This window comes from Electrona antarctica (genome assembly GCF_951216825.1).
Source record: "Electrona antarctica genome assembly, chromosome: 15".
NCBI lineage: Eukaryota > Metazoa > Chordata > Actinopteri > Myctophiformes > Myctophidae > Electrona > Electrona antarctica.
In genome coordinates, this window is record NC_136796.1 from 29,728,033 (window position 1) to 29,747,523 (window position 19,491).

Consider the following 19,491-nt stretch of genomic DNA (forward strand, 5'->3'; position numbering starts at 1 on the left):
AAGAGGTTTGGTGTAGAGGGGGCGAGGATTAGACCAAGTGTGCGCTGTGCGTCCTCTGATGCCCACTACGTGGCCCAGAGAGTCATCAACGCATAAAGGCCATCATCACTTCATTTAATTTCAGCTGTTCCTCAGGGTATAAGGTCATGAATAGAATATGACCCTCAAGACCAATGCAGTGCTACTGCTGATGCTGCTGCACAGATACTGTACAATGCAGTGTCCTGCCTGCATCACAACAAGCTCTGTTCTTTATATGCTCTCACTCCGCATTGATTTCTCTCTCACGTTTCCCATTTTGGAATAGAGAAGGGAATAGATATGTTTTTGTGCTGTAGACGTGTTGCGTTTTTCACACAAGCACGCGCGCATGCACGCGCCGTAAAATATATAGAAACACTAAAGTATACAAGGGTGCACTCGCAAACACATCACTGAGCGAGAGGAAGTCTCACTGTAATCTATTCTAAAATACCAAACAAAAGGTCACTTGGTCCACGACATCACACGGCCAGGAGATGAAAGTGAAGGATAATGGTGGGTAACCGAAATCTTTATGTCTGCAGCTATTCCAAATCTCAGCCTGCCAGTGTCTGAGTTAAGCACACGCACGCACGCACGCACGCACGCACGCACGCACGCACGCACGCACGCACGCACGCACGCACGCACGCACGCACGCACGCACACACACACACACACACACACACACACATACACACACACACACACACACACACACACACACACACACACACACACAACCCTCTGTGTTATTCGAGATATTTTCCGGAGACATTATAAGTATCTCTAGTAGTGAGAAGGAATGGCACACAGGAAAAAAACAACACAGTGTTTTCTTGGTTGTTTGCTTGTTCATTTTTTTGAAAGGAGAGTGGTGCCATAACTTGTTCTGTTATCTAGACAGAGAGAGAGAGAGAGGAGAGAGAGAGGAGAGAGGGGAGAGGGAGAGAGTGATGAAGAGAGAATGGGAGAGAGTGAGGAAAAGTGATGAAGAGAGAGACGGGGAGAGAGTGATGGAAAGAGAGGAGTGAGGGCAGAGTAGGAAGCAAATATTTATTCAATCATAGACCAGATAAGGCTCTGTTTATACACAGTGCAGCACATTGCGATGCGTTGTGAACCTGTAGATCGGCTATCTTCGGCACTTGCCTGTTGTAACCTTAAATCACCTGTAAGGAGTGGACCTACTCGGGAGTCGGGACTGGAGGCAGAAGGTCTTCAACCATGACCGTCAAAGTGCACTGGACCGAATCAAATCAAGAAGAGAGCATCCGTCTTCATCACTGTCGACATGGAGTACAGAACCTGGAACAGCACCAGAGAAGATGGGACAAGCCCTCCATGTGACTGCACGTTCCAAGACTGCCAAAATGAGATCCTCACACTCACAGCAAGCATGGAATCAAAGTGACGTTCATCGGACAGCTGGGAAGAATGAGCCGTGAGGGGCATTGTTTGCTCTCGAGCGAAAAATGAAATGTTGAGCATACATCCTCCCCAGCAGATCGACATGACACCTTTCTCCTGCTTACAAACACAATCATACGGCCTGCCCAAACATCAGTATGATTGAATGTGAAGATCCATACACTGTTCGTGTGTATTGGAAAGGGAGGGACATTTTTTGCATAATATGGTGTTGTTTTGATTCTTGGCGTATTCTTGTCGTAGCACACCAGCAGGCTTTGTGCTGTGTCTTTGATGCCTCCATGAAAGAGACTGTGGAGGTGAAGGGAGGTTATGAGAGAGAGTGAGAGAGAGAGAGAGAGAGGAGCAGAGGAGAGAAACTCCTCCAAGCTGTGAGTGAATAACATGAGACAATATTGTGGGCAAACTTTCACCCAGCCTGCTCTCTATGAAAGTAGGGGTTGTGCCTCTGTGTTGTGCCCCACAACACCCCCCCCCCCCCCCACACACACACACACACACACACACACACACACACACACACACTCCACTCTGTCTCTTGAACAATAACAATTCGAAGGGATGAGACAAGGTTGCTCAGTCAGTGGATGGGAAGAGGAACAAAAACAGTGTGAGGCCATAAATTACTCAGAGAGAATGCTGGCCTTGTCTGGCACAAAGGCATTACGAATATGGAGAGGAAGTAGAAGAAGAATGTTGTATCTGTATTTTTGTTAGGGTGGGAAAGAATATCGATTCACTCAAATATCGCAATTTTTAATGGCACAATCTTTCAAATTTCAGATTTTAAAGTTCAGAATAGATTTCTTTTACATGTCAGAAAGACTGACTGGCGTTATCTGGCTGTATTGCAGTGTATGCTTAAAATTCTCATGGTTTGCATTGTTTTAAAAGGTTCTAGTATAAAAAAGCAAAGTAAATTGGAAGAAATCGCACACAAATTGTAATCACAGAATCACAATATAATTAAGAATCTAATATAATTAAGAATTGCAATATAAATCGAATCGACACCCCTTGTGAAGATTAAATACCACACACACGCATGCAATATTTTTGCTTGCTTACCTTGCTATGATTACGATAAAGTCGCTGAATAATCCCTCGCATTCATATTTTTAACGAGAGGCCTGTTGAAGTCAGAAATGAAGAGCTTAGTATATCCATCTGGTCAAAACCACGGAGAGCTCCCTAGATTAAGGAGATACGAGGCATTCTTTCTGAGCCGTATACAGGGAAGTGAAAGGCAACGCGCATGCACGAAAAGCAATGAGTATGGTGCAGAAGGAGAGGCCAACCCCCCAAAAAAAGAAAATAAATCTGATCAATTCTCTCGTTTGATATCAATGAAAATGCGCTACAGGTCCTAGCAATCCGACGGTTGGATTAGTTATGACGTTTCCACATGTCCTACGGTCTAAATGGGTTAAAGGGAAACTTCACCCTTTTTGCAAAAGAATATATGTTAATGACATTCAGAAGATTTAGAACACTTTCCTGGGGGTCTTTAGGCTATGTGTGTAATTTTAGATATTTAGATATTTTAGATTTTATGTCATGGACACTGGGCCTATGTCATGGACACTGGGCTTACTTACTTCCTGGACAACATGTTGTCTCAGTAAAACAGCCCTCCCCCTATCCACAAGGAGGAGCAGTGCACCAAAGCATTATGGGAATTGTAGTCCAGGAAGGAAGTGAGCCCAGTGTTGATGACATCAGAGACACTGGGCTCACTGCTAAAATCTAACATATCTAAAACCATATATTATACACATAAAGACCCCCAGGAAAGTGTTCTAAATCTTCTAAATGTCATTAACATGTATTTTTTTGTGTGTGCCTTTAAGTGTGACATGTCAGCAGCCACACAGGATCTAGAGAGGGAAAATAATGGAGAGAGCATGTACTTCTCAGCAGTGCTTCATACTCAATTCAACACAGTCTCCTTGACACGTGCGTGCGTGCGTGCGTGCGTGCGTGCGCGCGCGCGTGTGTGCGCGTGTGTGTCTGCGTGTGCGTACCTGCCTGCCTGCCTGCCTGCCTGCCTGTTTGTCTGTCTGTCTGTCTGTCTGTCTGTCTGTCTGTCTGTCTGTCTGCCTGTGTTGTGTTTTCTTCTCACAGATGCTTAACCCATTTTAATAGGTTAAAATAGTAGCCTACACTTATTTCTATATGAACATGGCGATCTTTATGATCGTCATCAGCAAGGCCAAGGACAAAGCTACTTCACAAGAGCATATAGTTGGTGTGGCTAAAGATTTGCTGACATGTGTATATAGATTATGAACGACATTACAACATTGACTATAGGCTTCTCAGTTTGTAACAGTTAGTACAATTGCATGCCTGTGATGGACAGTAGCCTATATGTCCTGGGTTGAGCTGCAGGCTATTTTGTTTTGTATTAATCTGTGATTATTAATTCACATAATGAAACAATGCATGTGTAGCACCCAGACGCGAGCCCACAACAGCCCTGCCAATCGGGCTCAGCCTATTGGCACGACGGGTTGTGTGTCGGTCTGGCGAGCGGGAGACTGGGGTTCAATCCCCTGCTCCTGCACATCACTACACATGCATTAATATAATGCGCATTTTTTTATTTGATAGTATATTTGGATTAATGTGCCATTGTTGTCAAGTGGAGAAGTACTGTAAATGTTGAGTGTTGCTAGCCTGTAAATCCCTTGATTGATGTGCAGACGTGACATGAGGGCAGCTCTCCACTTAACTGGGGCACCACGTTCATACTGTAGTAGCCTACAGTATGTCAGACTCACAACCTCCTCCCAAGAAACACATGAAGATTCCTCAAATGTAGGTTAGGTTTTAGTGTGTACATGCTGCTCACTTTTGGTGAGCACTTCTCTAATGTTCCCGTGTCTTTACAGTAATTCCCCAATTAAGCTTGTCCAGGAATTCATATGGCATGACAAGCAGAGGCATATCTGTTAATTAACCAATTAAAGCAAACATTAATAACCTGTGACATATAGGCTACTGTACGCCTGACTTTTCCTCATTTAAGGCCCCCTAGTCAAGTTGCGCTGTTGTTTGAACCAAATGTCATGTGACTGTTCAGCTCTCGATGCCCCCCCCCCCCCCCCCCCACACACACACACACACACAATGCCTTGGCACCTTGCAATCAATACCATTTCCCTCTATTAGCTGCTTAATTAAGCTGCTGACTGATGGCATTTTAAATCAATAAAGGAATTGGTGGAAAAAGACCCCCTTTACCTCAATTAACATCTGGCGATCAATAGCAGTAAGCCGGTTTCTGAATGGGAAAAAAAATAAAAGGGGGGTCTGGAATATGAGCTGCGCTAAATGCGTTGGAGGGTAAAAGCGCTATAGCTAATTTAGCCGAGACAGGTTTTCTTATTGGTTGGGGTCTGGGTGGGAGGATAGGAATGACAGGCTTTGGGTGTAATTGTGGCGATGGGTCTCAACAACAGTGTTAACCTCACAGAGAGAGAGGGGCCTAACCGGGAAGTGACTATAAGAGGCTTAGAGGCTAATGCTGCATTAGGCTCACGCACGGAGCAAGGCTCTCTCTACCACCAAATATACATATATATGTATGCGGAAGGCGGTGATGTCCACACGCGCACACACACGCACATTATGCAGTAGCGCTGCATACTCTCATTAAGACATATGAAAGGCTTCTAAAGACCCATGGGAGAATTCCATTAGGGGTCTGTCAAGACTGGCTCTTTACTCATGCTCATGGCAGGCTCTAAGTGTGTTTGCAATGCCTGTCACTAGACTAAAACAAGTAACGCAGAGGGAGTGAGCTGGCTGGACAATGGTAGAGAGAGCAAGCAGTACTGCATATATGCATTTTGCATCGATCCCCTGCGACCAATAGGGATGAGTGAGGAATGTTTTCCTACCGATCTTGCTAAAAGGACCATTATCCCTAACCACCTTCAATTCCCACACATTATTCCCTTTAGAATAATGCGGGGTGAATTAAAGGAAAGGGCCTATAGGATGATATACTAATGTCTAAATCCCTGTAAACTGGGGCGTGATATGGTGAAAGAGGATCATATAGTGTTTTCTTTTTAAGTTAGACAGGCTATATGGGTCATGGAGAAAGCCATTTCAGGACAGGTTTAGCATCAACTTGGGAAAGGCCTGTATGCTAACATCAATATTTGCTGAGTACTGGGGAGCCACTTGTGATTCTAGGCCCCCATGACAAGGTATCCAACTGTGTTTCCTGTATTCATAGAGCGTTAAATCTGAAATCATGACATGTTAGATTATTCCTCTCAACCGATCTTCCAAACTCTTCATCCCAGTCCACTGCCCCTGCACCTTTCCTCCACTCCTTATATCACAGTTATTGCTCCTGCACAAACTTCTGCTGCCCTTTCCTCGGATGACAAGAACAAGCAGACAGAGGGGCCTCATTACAGCACAGTGGAAGGCTGCCATAGACAGGATTTGATTTCCTATCAGCCAGGTCCCTTTTACCCACACCACCCTTCTGTCCTTCTTTTTCTTCCATCTACAGGGACAAACCAGTAGATAGAAACAGACAATGAAGGACGGATGTGTAGATTGGGACTTTGATTTCCAATGTGTATAGATGGCAGAACAAAACAGTTGAGTGTGCAAGTCAGTCAGGGACGGGCTGGGAGAGAGGACAAAAGACGCAGTTAATTAATAAGAGATTGGAGTCACTCGATGCAAGCAATACAAATGTGGGAAGGCGTGTTTCATAAACATGCTGAAAGCACAATATATTGTATTGAACCAGCTCCCAGATATGATAATTCAAAGAACAGCATTCACGCTAAACACTTGTTGTAGTGTGCAGTATCATTGGAGAGCATTGTCATTTTGGCACTGGGGAGAGGCGTTAATGGCTTAAATTCCATTGTGGTGCAAGAAACTAGAGATTTTGGCTCGCTCGGCTCTACTGGGATCCAGTGGCTGGAGAATTGAGCTGAAATTCATTAAGCAACAAAAGCCTCCAAGCTCTTCGCTACTTTCAAAATAAAAAGAAAGGGGGGGGGGGAATTGCTGTCTCAGTCTCAGATGGGCTTTCCATATAGCCCAAGGTGGTCTTTCCTCAGTACAACTGATTTTCACATTTCATACCAGTGCCAGCTAGGCTCTCCCCTACAATTTGGAATCCATGTTTTAATTAGATTCTTGCTGTGTCTTTTGATCTAGATGCCATACGAATGCAGTCCTGCCCATGATAATGTGATTAAGCTAGGAATGGGGAGAGTTGAGGTTTCATGTTCGTAGATTACATGTGCAGCCTTCCTATCGGTACCGTAATAGTCTTCGCTTTAGGGGCCACGATCAAACAGCAACGTATTACTGTAATTAGCTGCAGCGTTGACCTATGCACCGAGCATGACTGAATGTATCAAGCGCAACATGTGTTAGGGTCCCCAGTAGATTTACATAATAATTTTCTGATATGCATGCATACATCTAAAGCCACACTGGCAGTTTAAGTCTGCTCCCTCCCTCTAGGCCCATCTGTCTGTTTCTAACCTTCTCTGTGTATTTCACCCCCTCTTAACGCAGTATTTACCCCACTGTGTCTGAATTTCTTTCTCTCTGTAAATATGCATACAAATGCATGGTTAAGAGTAAGACTTGGCATCATTAGCCAATACAATTATGTGGAAAAACAAACCCAATTATGAGAATTGCAATCACGTTGAGGTTTGTGTGTATCTGCATGAACGTGTTTGTGTGTGTTTCGGAAATGTCCATTCTTTGTTTTTCTTTTTTCCCCTGCAGACACCAGAGCAAACAGAGCTCAAAAGAAGGTGTCCGTCTACAAGGGTGACCCCTCTGTGAACTGCGCAGTGTGCCAAGACATAAGCACATTTATTTTAACAGCTAAACAGCAAAATGTGCTTCTAGCCAACATTCTCTTCACCATTTCACACAGTCCATAATAAGCCCTGAAATGTGTCCATAATGGTAGGCTACTGTAGATGCAGCATTCACACTGCACTTTGCACCCTGCTGTTCTTATGACTTTTTATTCTCAGAAAAATATGATATCGCAGACATTTATCTGGGAAAGACGTATTGGTAAAACAAATTGGATAATCTTGGATAATAAACATATATTTTTCTTATATTCTAAACTGACTGAATGCTAATGAATATCTGCATTTAGGCTTTAAAACATGATGGATTATGCACAGGGCAATTGTTAAATTTGTGTACAGTCATAGGAAACAGTTATATAACGAAAGTGACAGATGCAGATAACACAGTCCATTAGTACCTATATCCCATGGGCTGGAGGAACAGGAGCAGGCTATACTGTGGTGTCGATCCCATAAGCCGGAAGACACATTTCCACCTGACTGGAGTCAGCTGTTCTCTGTCAGTTTAAAACAGGAAGTGAATGCCATTGTGGTGAGTGACTTTACTGCTGCACAGTGCATTTTCAGAAAGTTTGCCGAACTCATCATATTGCGCCTATTCTTTACTGATGTATTCAGTCATTTCTGCTGCTTTATATTGGAAACACAAATCATGCCTTGTGACTTGGAGACAGTGAGGGCTTATTGCCAATAATAAGCAGGCTTGTGACACTGAGACTCAATTGGAGGACCTGGTTCTCCAAAAGTAACCCATCGTTTTGCAGCAGAGCTGCAGCACTGGACTGCTTACTATTCTTGTACCATTGTTCCATTTGTCCATTTTGGCCCAAACACAGCTGTGGCTGTGCTGTGTATTAAGCTATGACCCACGGCCCTTAACAATGAGGAGAAGTTGCAAATAGACTCCCTACTGAGTACCGACACCACACCCTGTGCTGCATACAGGAACACTAGCTGGCTCTATTCCACACCATTCATGAAAACAACCTGCAAGAGGCCTTGTCATCCAGGCAAAGCATGATGAAGGCCGTGTCTGAAACTCTGCTAATGATCATCATCACAACCCCCAAGACACATCCATCTTTTCCACACTGAAGAGGGTTAAGACATTACCAAAGAAACACAATGGGACAACTGATTGAAAGGCTTTTCCATTGAAAATCCATTCATGCAGCCATGCAGGGACGGATGGATCTCTACAGTGAGGCCAAGGTTTGCTCATGCGAAGAACTGCTGCGCTACCCGCATATACAAGGGAACTGCATTGGTGAGTCAGTCTGTCTTTTGCAGCTGATAAGTTTGTTTGAACATGTTTGACAAATGGATAGTGTGCTGTTCACTGTGTGCTACTTGGATTGTATCTGTAGTCATTTTAACCGTGTTGGCTGTGGTATAAAGTGGAGGACTAATGCTTGGAATGTTAAGGGGAACACTTGTCACATGGGGCTCTCGAATATTGTAGCGCTGCTAATTGGACTACTTTCGTGTCTTAGTATGGCTAGTTAGTGTGTTACAGCCTCTCTTATGATGATTAAAAAAGCATGTTTGGCATTACAGAAATACCATAGGCGTGTGTGGATAATTGATGAAACTCTCCTGCAGCTTAACAATGTGCTACATGCTTGTGTTTTGATGAAGCATGTGCATTATTGAATGCATGTCACTTGTCTCGCTCATCTTTTGACTTTGTTGCAGCATATAGCATTCTGTCTGAGTGCTTATAGCTTTGTATTCAGTTCACTTTGTGAACTACATTATACTCGGTTTGGGTGGGTTCAGGGAGTTCACCGAACAGGCCCGCGGGAAGTACTTTACACTAGCAGGGGCTGAACGTGTAGCTGGGGGTGTGCGCGCGCAAACGTGGCCTTTATTTTCCCTCTCCACACGCAAGTTATATATGAACGAACTGACACAGGCAATTAACCAGGATAAGGTGCCAATACTGTGATACAGCATATTTAAATCTCTTTTTTTTTTCTTTCTCTCCTGTTCGAGGGGGGGCTGTGCCTGGGGGGAGGGGGTGCTACAGCCCCCCCAGCACCCCTACTTCCCTCAGCCATGTCACCGAACCCCCTATACTAGTAACAGATACTGTATATGTGGCACTGCTTAAAACACCCAGATATACTTTTACACATATAAATTCACCAATACATTATACAAATGAATGTATAAAGTGCACAGTGCTTAAGACTAAAATCAATGAAGATAGATAGATCTTTATTGTCATCGCTTGCACAAAACAACAGAATTTAGTTCAGAGCTTCACCACTGGCATACAATTAAACTACATAATACCCAAAGTGCAATAGTGCTAGTACAATATAATAGAGTTCAGCAATGCAAAGTCCAAAGTTCAATTCCAAGTCCAGTACAGTACACTTATAATACTATAGGGGAGGGTCGGGGATGGGGGGAGCGGAGGGCTCATTCAGCAGCCTGAGAGCCTGTGGGTAGAGGCTGTTGGTCAGTCTGCTGGTTCTGGACCATCGGTATCTCCTACCAGAGGGCAGACATGGAAAAGATGGTGTGCTGGGAACTGGTCCTGTAGGATATTATTTACACGGCGTAGGCAGCGGGACTGGTCCCAATGATCCTACCTGCAGCCTTGACCACTCTGTGGAGGGCCTCCTTCTCTGCCCTGGTGCAGATGGAAAACCACACCAGTAGTCCATAGGTGAGCACACTCTCTACTGCACAGTGGTAGAAGTTGATCAACAGTCCCTGTGGGAGTTTTGCTCATTTAAGTTTCCTTAGAAAGAAAAGGCGTTGCTGTGCCTTCCCCACAGCAGAGGTGATGGTCCTCCAGGACAGGTCGTCGGCCACAGTCACACCCAGAAACTTAAAGTTCGAAACCCTCTCCACCTCCTCATTTCAATGATAATTTCTTTGGTCTTCGATGTATTAAGAGCTAGATTGTGATTGCCGCACCATGCCACCAATCCCTCGACCTCCCTCCTGTATAAGATCTCATAATTTCCCGTGATTTCCCGTGAAGTACTGTAGTGTCATTTGCAAATTTAACTATGTGGTTAGATGGAGAGGAGGAGCAAAACAGTCTTGAGTGAAGAGTGTGTAGAGAAGTGGGCTAAGCACGCAACCCTGGGGGGCCCCGGTGCAGGGTGGGGGGTCCCGGTGCAGGGTGGGGGAGATGTGCTTGCCAATGTTGACATGTTCTGTGCGGTTTGTTAGAAAGTTCAAAACCCAATTGTATAATGTGGTGTTCAGTCCAAGTTCGTGTAGTTTGCTGTGGAGTTTGCTAGGCAGTGTACATACAAACATAATACTGCACCAGCTTTTGGGAGATCTGGTCCTCACCATTTTAAACTATAGGCAACACAGATTCAAATGGCCAACTTGGAACAACATTGAATAAAAACAGAGAAAGTTGAAAAATATAAAAATAAAGTTATTCATTATTAGTCCCCGATTTACACTGGCTTCTCTACACGCCATACAATAAAAGTCCTACCTAATAACCTAAAAGGGCCCATACTAGGTACTATAGTGTGAACAGACATTCATAACAGCTTATCAGATGTAAACAGCAGTTGACTGGGCCCACCATATTGAATTATCTCCATCTCTTTTGTGATAAGCTGCACTAGCTGAGAGACATGACAAATCATGCAAATCTCACATTGCAGCTTTTGTGTGTCTATCCATGGACCAATTCAGAGACTTTTCCAATTCAGCAATCTTTCTGAAGACAGACTACAGATGACCTACAGTATACTGTTAGGCAGAGTGACTTGCAGTGACTTTCAGGGTTAGAATGTGTCGATTTAAACACTATACACATCACTATACATACGTATTACGTTTGTTGAGGTGATACAAACATTTTCAGTTACTATAATGTGCCAATATTCACATTGGAATAAATTGAAAATGAGTACGGAGTATAATCTAATTTGTATTGACTTGTAGAGACAGAGCTGACTGTAGGGTTGGGCCTGTACAATACAATCTCAGACAATGTTTATGCCCCCTCCATATCAATTATATGGTCCACTTACGTTACTTCACAACATTTCTCCAGTAAGATAATGGACTTTTTTTAGTTTTAAATGTTTCGTTCAACTGTAATGTTTAATGGGAATGCATTTTGATGTATTGGGTTTGTCAGTTGGCATTTTCAGTGAAATTGGTACAGCTGCTGCTAAACAAACTAAAAAGGTACGTGAGCCTAGGGTCCACCCACCACACAACACTGGCTTTTATTGCATTTTGTTTTGCCAACTGTCTGTGTGCTCCATCAGTCTGTGGTTCTTCTAATAAAATGGAATGAGGACATAATATTCGTCAGTACTATTTATATCCTGTATTAAAATTGCCTAATGGGTCTAATTATTACAAGTCTAATGTTTCTGGTAGGATGTAAGGAGCAGATCAGGCTCTAAGGAGGCACTGGCAGCACTTTAAGACTTAACAGTACAGTAGTATTTTACACTTGCGTATTAGACTTGCTACAAAGCATTATTCAGGGCCATGTCCATATCTGAATTTGTAGAGAGAGCGAGCCTGGAACTGGAAGGTCCCACTCCCAGGTTCAATTCCTGGCCCTGGCTATGTTGAAGTGCCCCTGAGCAAGACCCTTAACCCCTAACTGCTCCCCCCTGCCATCAGGTGTGACCACTTGGGCAGCAATCAGCTGGGTGAGCCTGAGGCTGTGAAACGGAATTTCCCCACAGGATCAAATAGGTGGTTCTTCATCTTATTCTTCCTCCTCCGGCCTCCGCCTCTGTTTGAAATGTGAGTTGTAGTTTTGATTCTGAACATAATTAATTTGGGAAATGTTTTGTCTTAATTTAGACAATACAGTGTAGAGAGACGAGAACTTGAGTTGAGGTGTAATTACATGCAATGATGTCTCTGGCCAGAGTTGAGCAATAAGGTATCTAATCATGTGGTCATCAGTGAAGTGTATTTTTATGTGGAATATCTTGCTGTGGAAGGAGAAAGAAATTTGAAAAGTTGAAACCAACACAAAACCATCACTTTTCTGGTGCCACTACCAAACAGTTTACACAGGCCTTCCTAGCACTGTGTATTTGGCACTCCATTTACTTGACTTTATTGCTTACCCTGTGGCCTGTTGTTGGCTGACTAGAGTTCATTCCGTTTTCTCTGATCTTGCAATTTGTATGCTTCTTTGGATAAGAGTTGGCTAATTCCCTAAATTGTACATTGTCCGTGTGGATAAAATATTTTAGTCTGAAGACTAAACACTGTAAGTCCCTATAACTCTCTCTCTCTCACACACACACACACACACACACACACACACACACACACACACACACACACACACACATCCAACTTACGCACTGAACCTCCCCCATGTTTGTCTGAGGAACTACAGTACTCCTGTCTTGCATGCATTTTGCAAAGTGTCTGTGCTTTAAACAGCACTAATATGTATGAGGACAATAACGTACGACATGCAGAAGTAGTGTTCTGTATGACAGCAAGTTAAAGGTTCAAGTGCTTTCAGAGTGCTGGCAGACCGCAGAGAGAAGCGAGAGTATATAGTAGCCTGACAGAATAGAACAGTGGTAGTGCATGAGCAAGTGCATGCATGCTAGTGCAGTGCCAGAGACGGTGAGAGAGAGAGCTTGCATCAGCGTACTAAATAAAATTAAATATTGATACCTCCGCAGTTGTATGTCTCAACAGAGGCTAAATCACATTTCGGAACACTCACGTCATAAGTAGATTTAACCATTCATTGCAACAAATGGATTACAGTTAAACTTGGTGTTAATGGCTCTGCTCTTAAAGGGAAACTTCACCCTTTTTGCTAAAAAAATGTTTGTTAATGACCTTTAGAAGATTTAGAACACTTTCCTGGGGGTCTTTATGTGTGTAATATGCAGTTTTAGATATTTTAGCAGTGAGTCTCTGATGTAATGGACACTGGGCTCACTTACTTCCTGGACTACATGTTGTCTCAGTAAGACAGCCCTCCCCCTATCCACAAGGAGGAGCAGTGCACCAAAGCATTATGGGAATTGTAGTCCAGGAAGGAAGTGAGCCCAGTGTCCATGACATCAGAGACACTGGGCTCACTGCTAAAATCTAAAATATCTAAAACCACATATTACACATATAAAGACCCCCAGGAAAGTGTTCTAAATCTTCTAAACGTCAATAACATATATTCTTTTGAAAAAAGGGTGAAGTGTCCCTTTAAGATGTCCCCCCCCCCCCACAGGTATACAAGAGCGTGCCACCCGCAAGGTATTTTTTTAATCAGATTAACCTGAGTCTTGCAAACTTGAATGCAGTTCAACATTAAAGCCATAGAACATTGAATTAGGCGTAGACTCTACTCTACAGTAGGTGAAGGGGCGTGGGCGTAGGCTGGGCTGTTGGAGGTAAGCTTTGCCAGAAGCAGCGTGTGGCAGCAATTGAAAAGCACAGCTCCAGTGTACAAAGGACATAAACACAGTGCCGTCAGACAACAGGAGAACAGCCATCTACAAAGTGCATAGAATGCAAAACATTGTTACATGCAGTATAGTTGACACACTTGTCAGACACAGCAGACATAAATCATGGATAAAGGAAATGCCTCCTCCCAATCAGCTCCCTATAATGGCTGATACTGAGCAGTACCTTGCTAGCTGCTTAATGGCCCTCCTTTTGGAGAGGCCGGCCAATTTTGCAGGCCGCTCACAACCAACTTGTGTAGGCTAATTGTATGAGCCTGCGCTGATTGAATATCGATTCGAGAGAGGCCTACCCTCGGTTTCTTTTGACTATATGCCTAATAATGCATTTCATTTATTTGTATTTTGCTGTTAAATTTAAAGAGGCCTACGCATTTTATTTGTTGCAGCCTATAATGGCCTGATTGGCCTCTTGATTCCCCGGGCCCGGTGACCTGTACACTTCATTTTCTGTCCAGTTCTATGTGTAGGCTGGTGATTGTGCGAATTATATTCGTTAATAAAAGAGCTGTAAAGGGGATATTGTCTATTGTGTATATCATTCTTGTTTTTAACCAAATATAGGCCGTGATATTAAAGGCGGCGCAATGACGGTATAGGCAGTATACAATGTAAGTTATGTAACCAACTTGCGCAAGCATTCGAAAATGGGTTTTTAATTGTCGGATAACGGAAAAATAATCTAACTTGTTACTTTTCTCAAAGTAATTTGTAACGTAACGGGATTATTTTGATGGGCATCCAGTAACCTAATGAAGTTACTTTAGAAAGTAACGATGCCCAACACTGGTGATATAACGAAGGGAGTGTATGAGAGTCTCACATGCATATCTAGAAGCAAATGTTAAAAGTTTAAATAACTGGAGGTTATATAATAACTGTGGCAAATAACATTTGCGATAGATACGACGGGTGGCCCTTCTCGCTTGCTTTTGCAGAAGAAAAGGGTGTACCTGGGGTGCGAAGCGGAAGTCGCAGAGGGGTTTTATCCCCTCGCGCGCGGGAGCGAGCTGCGTCATCACGCACAAAGCCCGAGGCCTTAAAGCAACAGGCCGCGGGAGTGTATAAGATTATTTTTTCTGTAAAATGGAACAATTGAGATGTTCTCACATGCGTATCTATCGCAAATGTTATGGTTAAATAACCACGGTTATTATATAACCTCCAGTTTTCATTTACAACAAAGACATCAGGGTGTTAGAGATGTTAGAGAACACAGAGTCGTCATTACACAGGCTAAACATGCTTGGCTTCACAGTAGAATGCTTTTACAGCATGATGGAGGACCTGAACATGGAAGAAATATATTTTAATATCAAATCCACTATTCTGGCACTATTCTACTTATGTAGAGGCTCCTACACACACACACACACACACACACACACACACACACACACACACACACACACACACACACACACAGCAATACTGTTTCCACCATGTCAAGACAGTGACTGACAGCAATGACACACTCTTCGGGACTCAGAAAACAAACTTTCCAAACGCATGATGTGCAGCAGACTGAGCAGACCTTCCACTGTCCTTGGACAGCTGCGCACACGCACACATGGACATGCGCACACACAGACACACACCACGCAGAGAAAGTTGACTAAAAGAACGTTTTCACTCTTATTATATTGACTTGAACATTCATAAATTGTTAATGTTGAATCTATAAATGTGTACTTTATTGCACTTACCCAACCTCACCTGGCTTCTACTGATTTGACAGGAAGATACTTTAATCTATCAGAATGCATTTCGTACATTGTTTCTTTCAATAGAGCGATTCCTTTGTTTTGGCATCTGCGGCGAGTTTGTCTTTTGCTTCATATTCTGAGGTATAGCTTTGAATACAAATCAAGAATTTAGAACACAAAAAGTTCTTATACTGTAGGCTCATAAGTGTTCTGTGTTACTGGATTCTGGAAACTTGTCATTTACAGTCCCCCCCCCACCCTGACAAGCTGTTGGAATTGTAGGCATTACATTTAGTTACATTTTGTCCCTTCATTATAATGATTTACAAATGCAATCCTTTTAGAACTCTGATAATATTTCAGTCACACTGTCTCGAAGCGACTAATCAAACTGATGTGTGCATCAATTGAAATTATATTTATGCTGTTTATTGAGTGTCCGGAATGCAGTATGTTACTATGAATGTCATAAACAGTGTTTATGTGTTCTGTGCATAGTGCATAATTTATATGGTCTCGTCCGTTCTCGTCTCTCATGTCCTCATCTTGATTCCGGTATCCACCTCCTTTGTTCTCTATTCCCCATTTCCTTTTGTCCTTGTCTTTCTCCTTTTTTTTTCTCAGCTACTATTTTCACTAACCCCCAGTTTGCTGCCATTTGGTCTTTTCTCCTGTCCATTCCTGACTTCCATCCTTATGATTGATTGTATTTACCTTCAGCACTATTATTTTTGGACTCAAACTAAAAACTAATTGAATTACTTTGTATTTTTATCATATCAACATTATTCAATAATAGCTAATGATCTTTTTATTTAATTAAGTTACAATACTAGTATAATACTGAGATGAAGGAATACTGTGGATCAAGTAAATGCATCCCTCTCGTCAGCACGGTGCATACGTTTGTTAGACATACCAACAGTCCGACAGACATCAGTCCGACAACACTGTCACCCCCGACATGCACGCGGCCGGTTACAACTAACCCGTCGCCGGGTTAAAACTCGCCCGTGGCTAACGACAGGCGCGGCAGGTTAAAACTAACCCGTGGCAGGTTAGTTGGTGTGTGAGGTTAGGTTTACGGTTTGGTTTTGGGTAGGTTAGGTTTACGGTTTGGTTTTGGGTAGGGTGTCTCGCCAGGGAGCCATGATGGCTGCTTGAGAATGCATGCTCCTGCTGGGCGAATCTACACATCAAACTTGGGCTTAAAGCTCGATGGATCCACTCAAATGACACAAACTAATGTTGCAGTTGGCAATAGTACAGAAAGAAAGTTGACTAACACAACATGTTTTCATGCCTTTTGGCTTCATAAAATTGAATTTTGAATTATCATAAAGTAGTTCTGTGGAGGCCAGCAAAGGCTAACCTCTCCTTGCATCCGCTTTTCTGCCAGTAATTTGTTCTATCAAAAAATGTTCTTTCAATAGAGCATTTCCTTTGTTTTGGCATCTGGTTCAGCCTTCATAATTCCAGGTACATATTTGAATATGAATTATGAATGTAGGTAAACAACACAAAGTTCACAATGTTATGGATGGAGCGTGTGAATGCAAATACACAACGCAGTCACAGTTCTTCTCGTCTCTCCATTCCTTTGTACACCTATTTCCTATTTCCTTCTCTTATCTCCTTGTCGCCTATTATCTGCAATTTTATTTTTCTCAGCTCTCCTCTTGTCACTTATTTAAGTCAAGTCAAGTCAATTTTATTTATAGAGCACATTTAAAAACCAACTTGCTGTACACCAAGAGAAAAAACAAGTAACTACACATACTGTAGCACAATATACACACATCATGGTTATAAAAAAAAATCAGAAAACCCAAAGAATAATGCCAACAAATACAATTTAAGTGCATAAAATACAATAAAAGTGAGTGCATCAGGTAAGGCAGTAAAAAAGTGTCTAACCGATTTCCAGATAAGGAAGGCCTGGAGGTGAGTTTTAAGGCCCCCATCCCCTCTTCTCCGCCTATCCTTTTCTTTGTCTGAATTACCAATTACCAATGTTTTCATTGGTTCCTATAGTACATTCTACCATTCTCAGTCGTGCATGAAATGCATATTGACATCTGTTAAGCTGTTGAGGGAACCCTATAGTATCATGTTACGGTCAGCCAAACCTGAGAGACCTTATTGACAGATCGCTGTTGTGGGTACAGGCATTAGTTTATACATACTATTGGTCGGACTGTCATTAGACCGACAACCTATACCTCAAATCCTAACCTAACCGCAAGCACGGGAGCAGCACATGTTCGACCGCATGCCTGACTGTTGTTTCCGCATGTCGGTCCGTTGGTGTGTCTAATCTGCGTGTGCTTCCCTTATAGCAAGTCCAATGTGTCCTCTTCTGTGACACACTGTACAGTTGATCCAGATCATTTCAAATGATTGGACACCTCAGTGTAATGTCTCATGACATCAATAGATTGTTGTGTTATATCTTTATTATTCCATCGGGAACGGATGACAGGAATAATTGCATGCTTCTTCTCATATACTGAGAATAGACAGTGTGATTGAAGCCTAATTTATTGTGCCTCAAATAAAAGTCCTTATCAACACATTGTCTTTTGCGTTGTTTGAGGAACCAACCAACCGACAATGGCAATATTACAGAACGTCTACTGCTTTTTAACCACTTAAAACCCATTCATTGTTTTCACTCATCATTATACAGTTTATAGTTGTATATTGGGGTTTAAGTGGTGTATGTATATATATATATATATATATATATATATATATATATATATATATATATATAATTCAATCTAGATGCTTTGTTGGCCGCTGCAGTTAATTGGAGCGGCGCGTATCTCACTGTAAGACAGAAGTCAAGTGCGTCGCTGCCACTCAAGTGACTACTGGCCAATCACAGCGCGTCTTTCCGAGCCGTGGCTTCTGTTTTAAACTGCAGTAAAGACTATTTAATTCACAAATCCAACTATCCGAGTGTCTGGCAAGTTCCAGCTTCTAGTTCCAGTTCCATCCAGTTGCTGCTGCGTGGCTGCCTCTTAAGAGTATGAAAAGACCTGCGTATGAAAAGACCAGCCCCCACCTGGATCTGATTGGCCTACTCCGCTCTGTGACGCACACGGAAGCTTCTGTGAGGCACGCGGAAGCTTGGCAAGCTTCAGCGTGCGTCACAAAAGCTCCTCTGGAGATACCCACACCACAGAGCCGAAAGAGGCGCCTACCTTTCTATGTCTATGGTTAACCCTGTGAGCCGGCGGGTGAAAAAGATGATGTTTTCGTCCTTCTTGGAACTCCCACCATACACCTCTGCATGTGGAAGCACATGTGCGAAGCACGATTGAAAAACGTAAGTCAACAGTGACAACAGGCAAAGGAACAAACAAATGCAATTGCCTCTCTGAAATCGAATCGTTAAGCCCGTGAGGATGTCAGGGCTCTGGTTTCAGCCTGCAGCGGCCATTATGTTGAAATCATAGCAAATCTAATTACGTCTCAATTTTGCCGCTGATAAATTGAGGAGCACACTTCCGTGGGTAGAGTGTGAAATGCTATAAGGGTTATTGCATGACATAAGGAACCGTTGGGCATGAGAGTATACTATACTGCTTACACATGGATTATGGTTCTCACAGTCGCCACGACTGATTCCATATAGAGGTCAACGTGATTATGGTTCTCACAGTCGCCACGACTGATTCCATATAGAGGTCAACGTGATTATGGTTCTCACAGTCGCCACGACTGATTCCATATAGAGGTCAACGGGCCTTTCTCTTGGCTTGCAAATGTGATACTGCTCCTCTGCACCATGTGTAGCCATGCTGTACATCAGGGGTTCTCAACCCGTGGGTCGCGACCCCTCGGGGGTTCGCCAAATTATTATAAAAAAAAAATTCACGATTTTTCAATAGCTAAATTATAACATAATTGGGTTCCCGCCCAAAATGGGTTAAGGTTATTGTAGCAGTCAATTTATATTGGGGGTCGGGAGGGGGGCGGGGCGGG

General features: G+C 43.0%; 1 protein-coding gene across 1 annotated transcript in view; it reads left to right on the forward strand.

The window, feature by feature from the left end:
- The first annotated feature begins 7,860 nt into the window (after positions 1-7,860).
- adgrb2 (adhesion G protein-coupled receptor B2) overlaps positions 7,861-19,491 on the forward strand; it is a 538,535-nt gene continuing 526,904 nt past the window's right edge. The window contains exon 1 of the mRNA XM_079522669.1: positions 7,861-8,604. Coding sequence (XP_079378795.1) covers positions 8,506-8,604 — 99 coding nt within the window. The 5' untranslated portion in view covers positions 7,861-8,505. The remainder of the gene's footprint in view (positions 8,605-19,491) is intronic.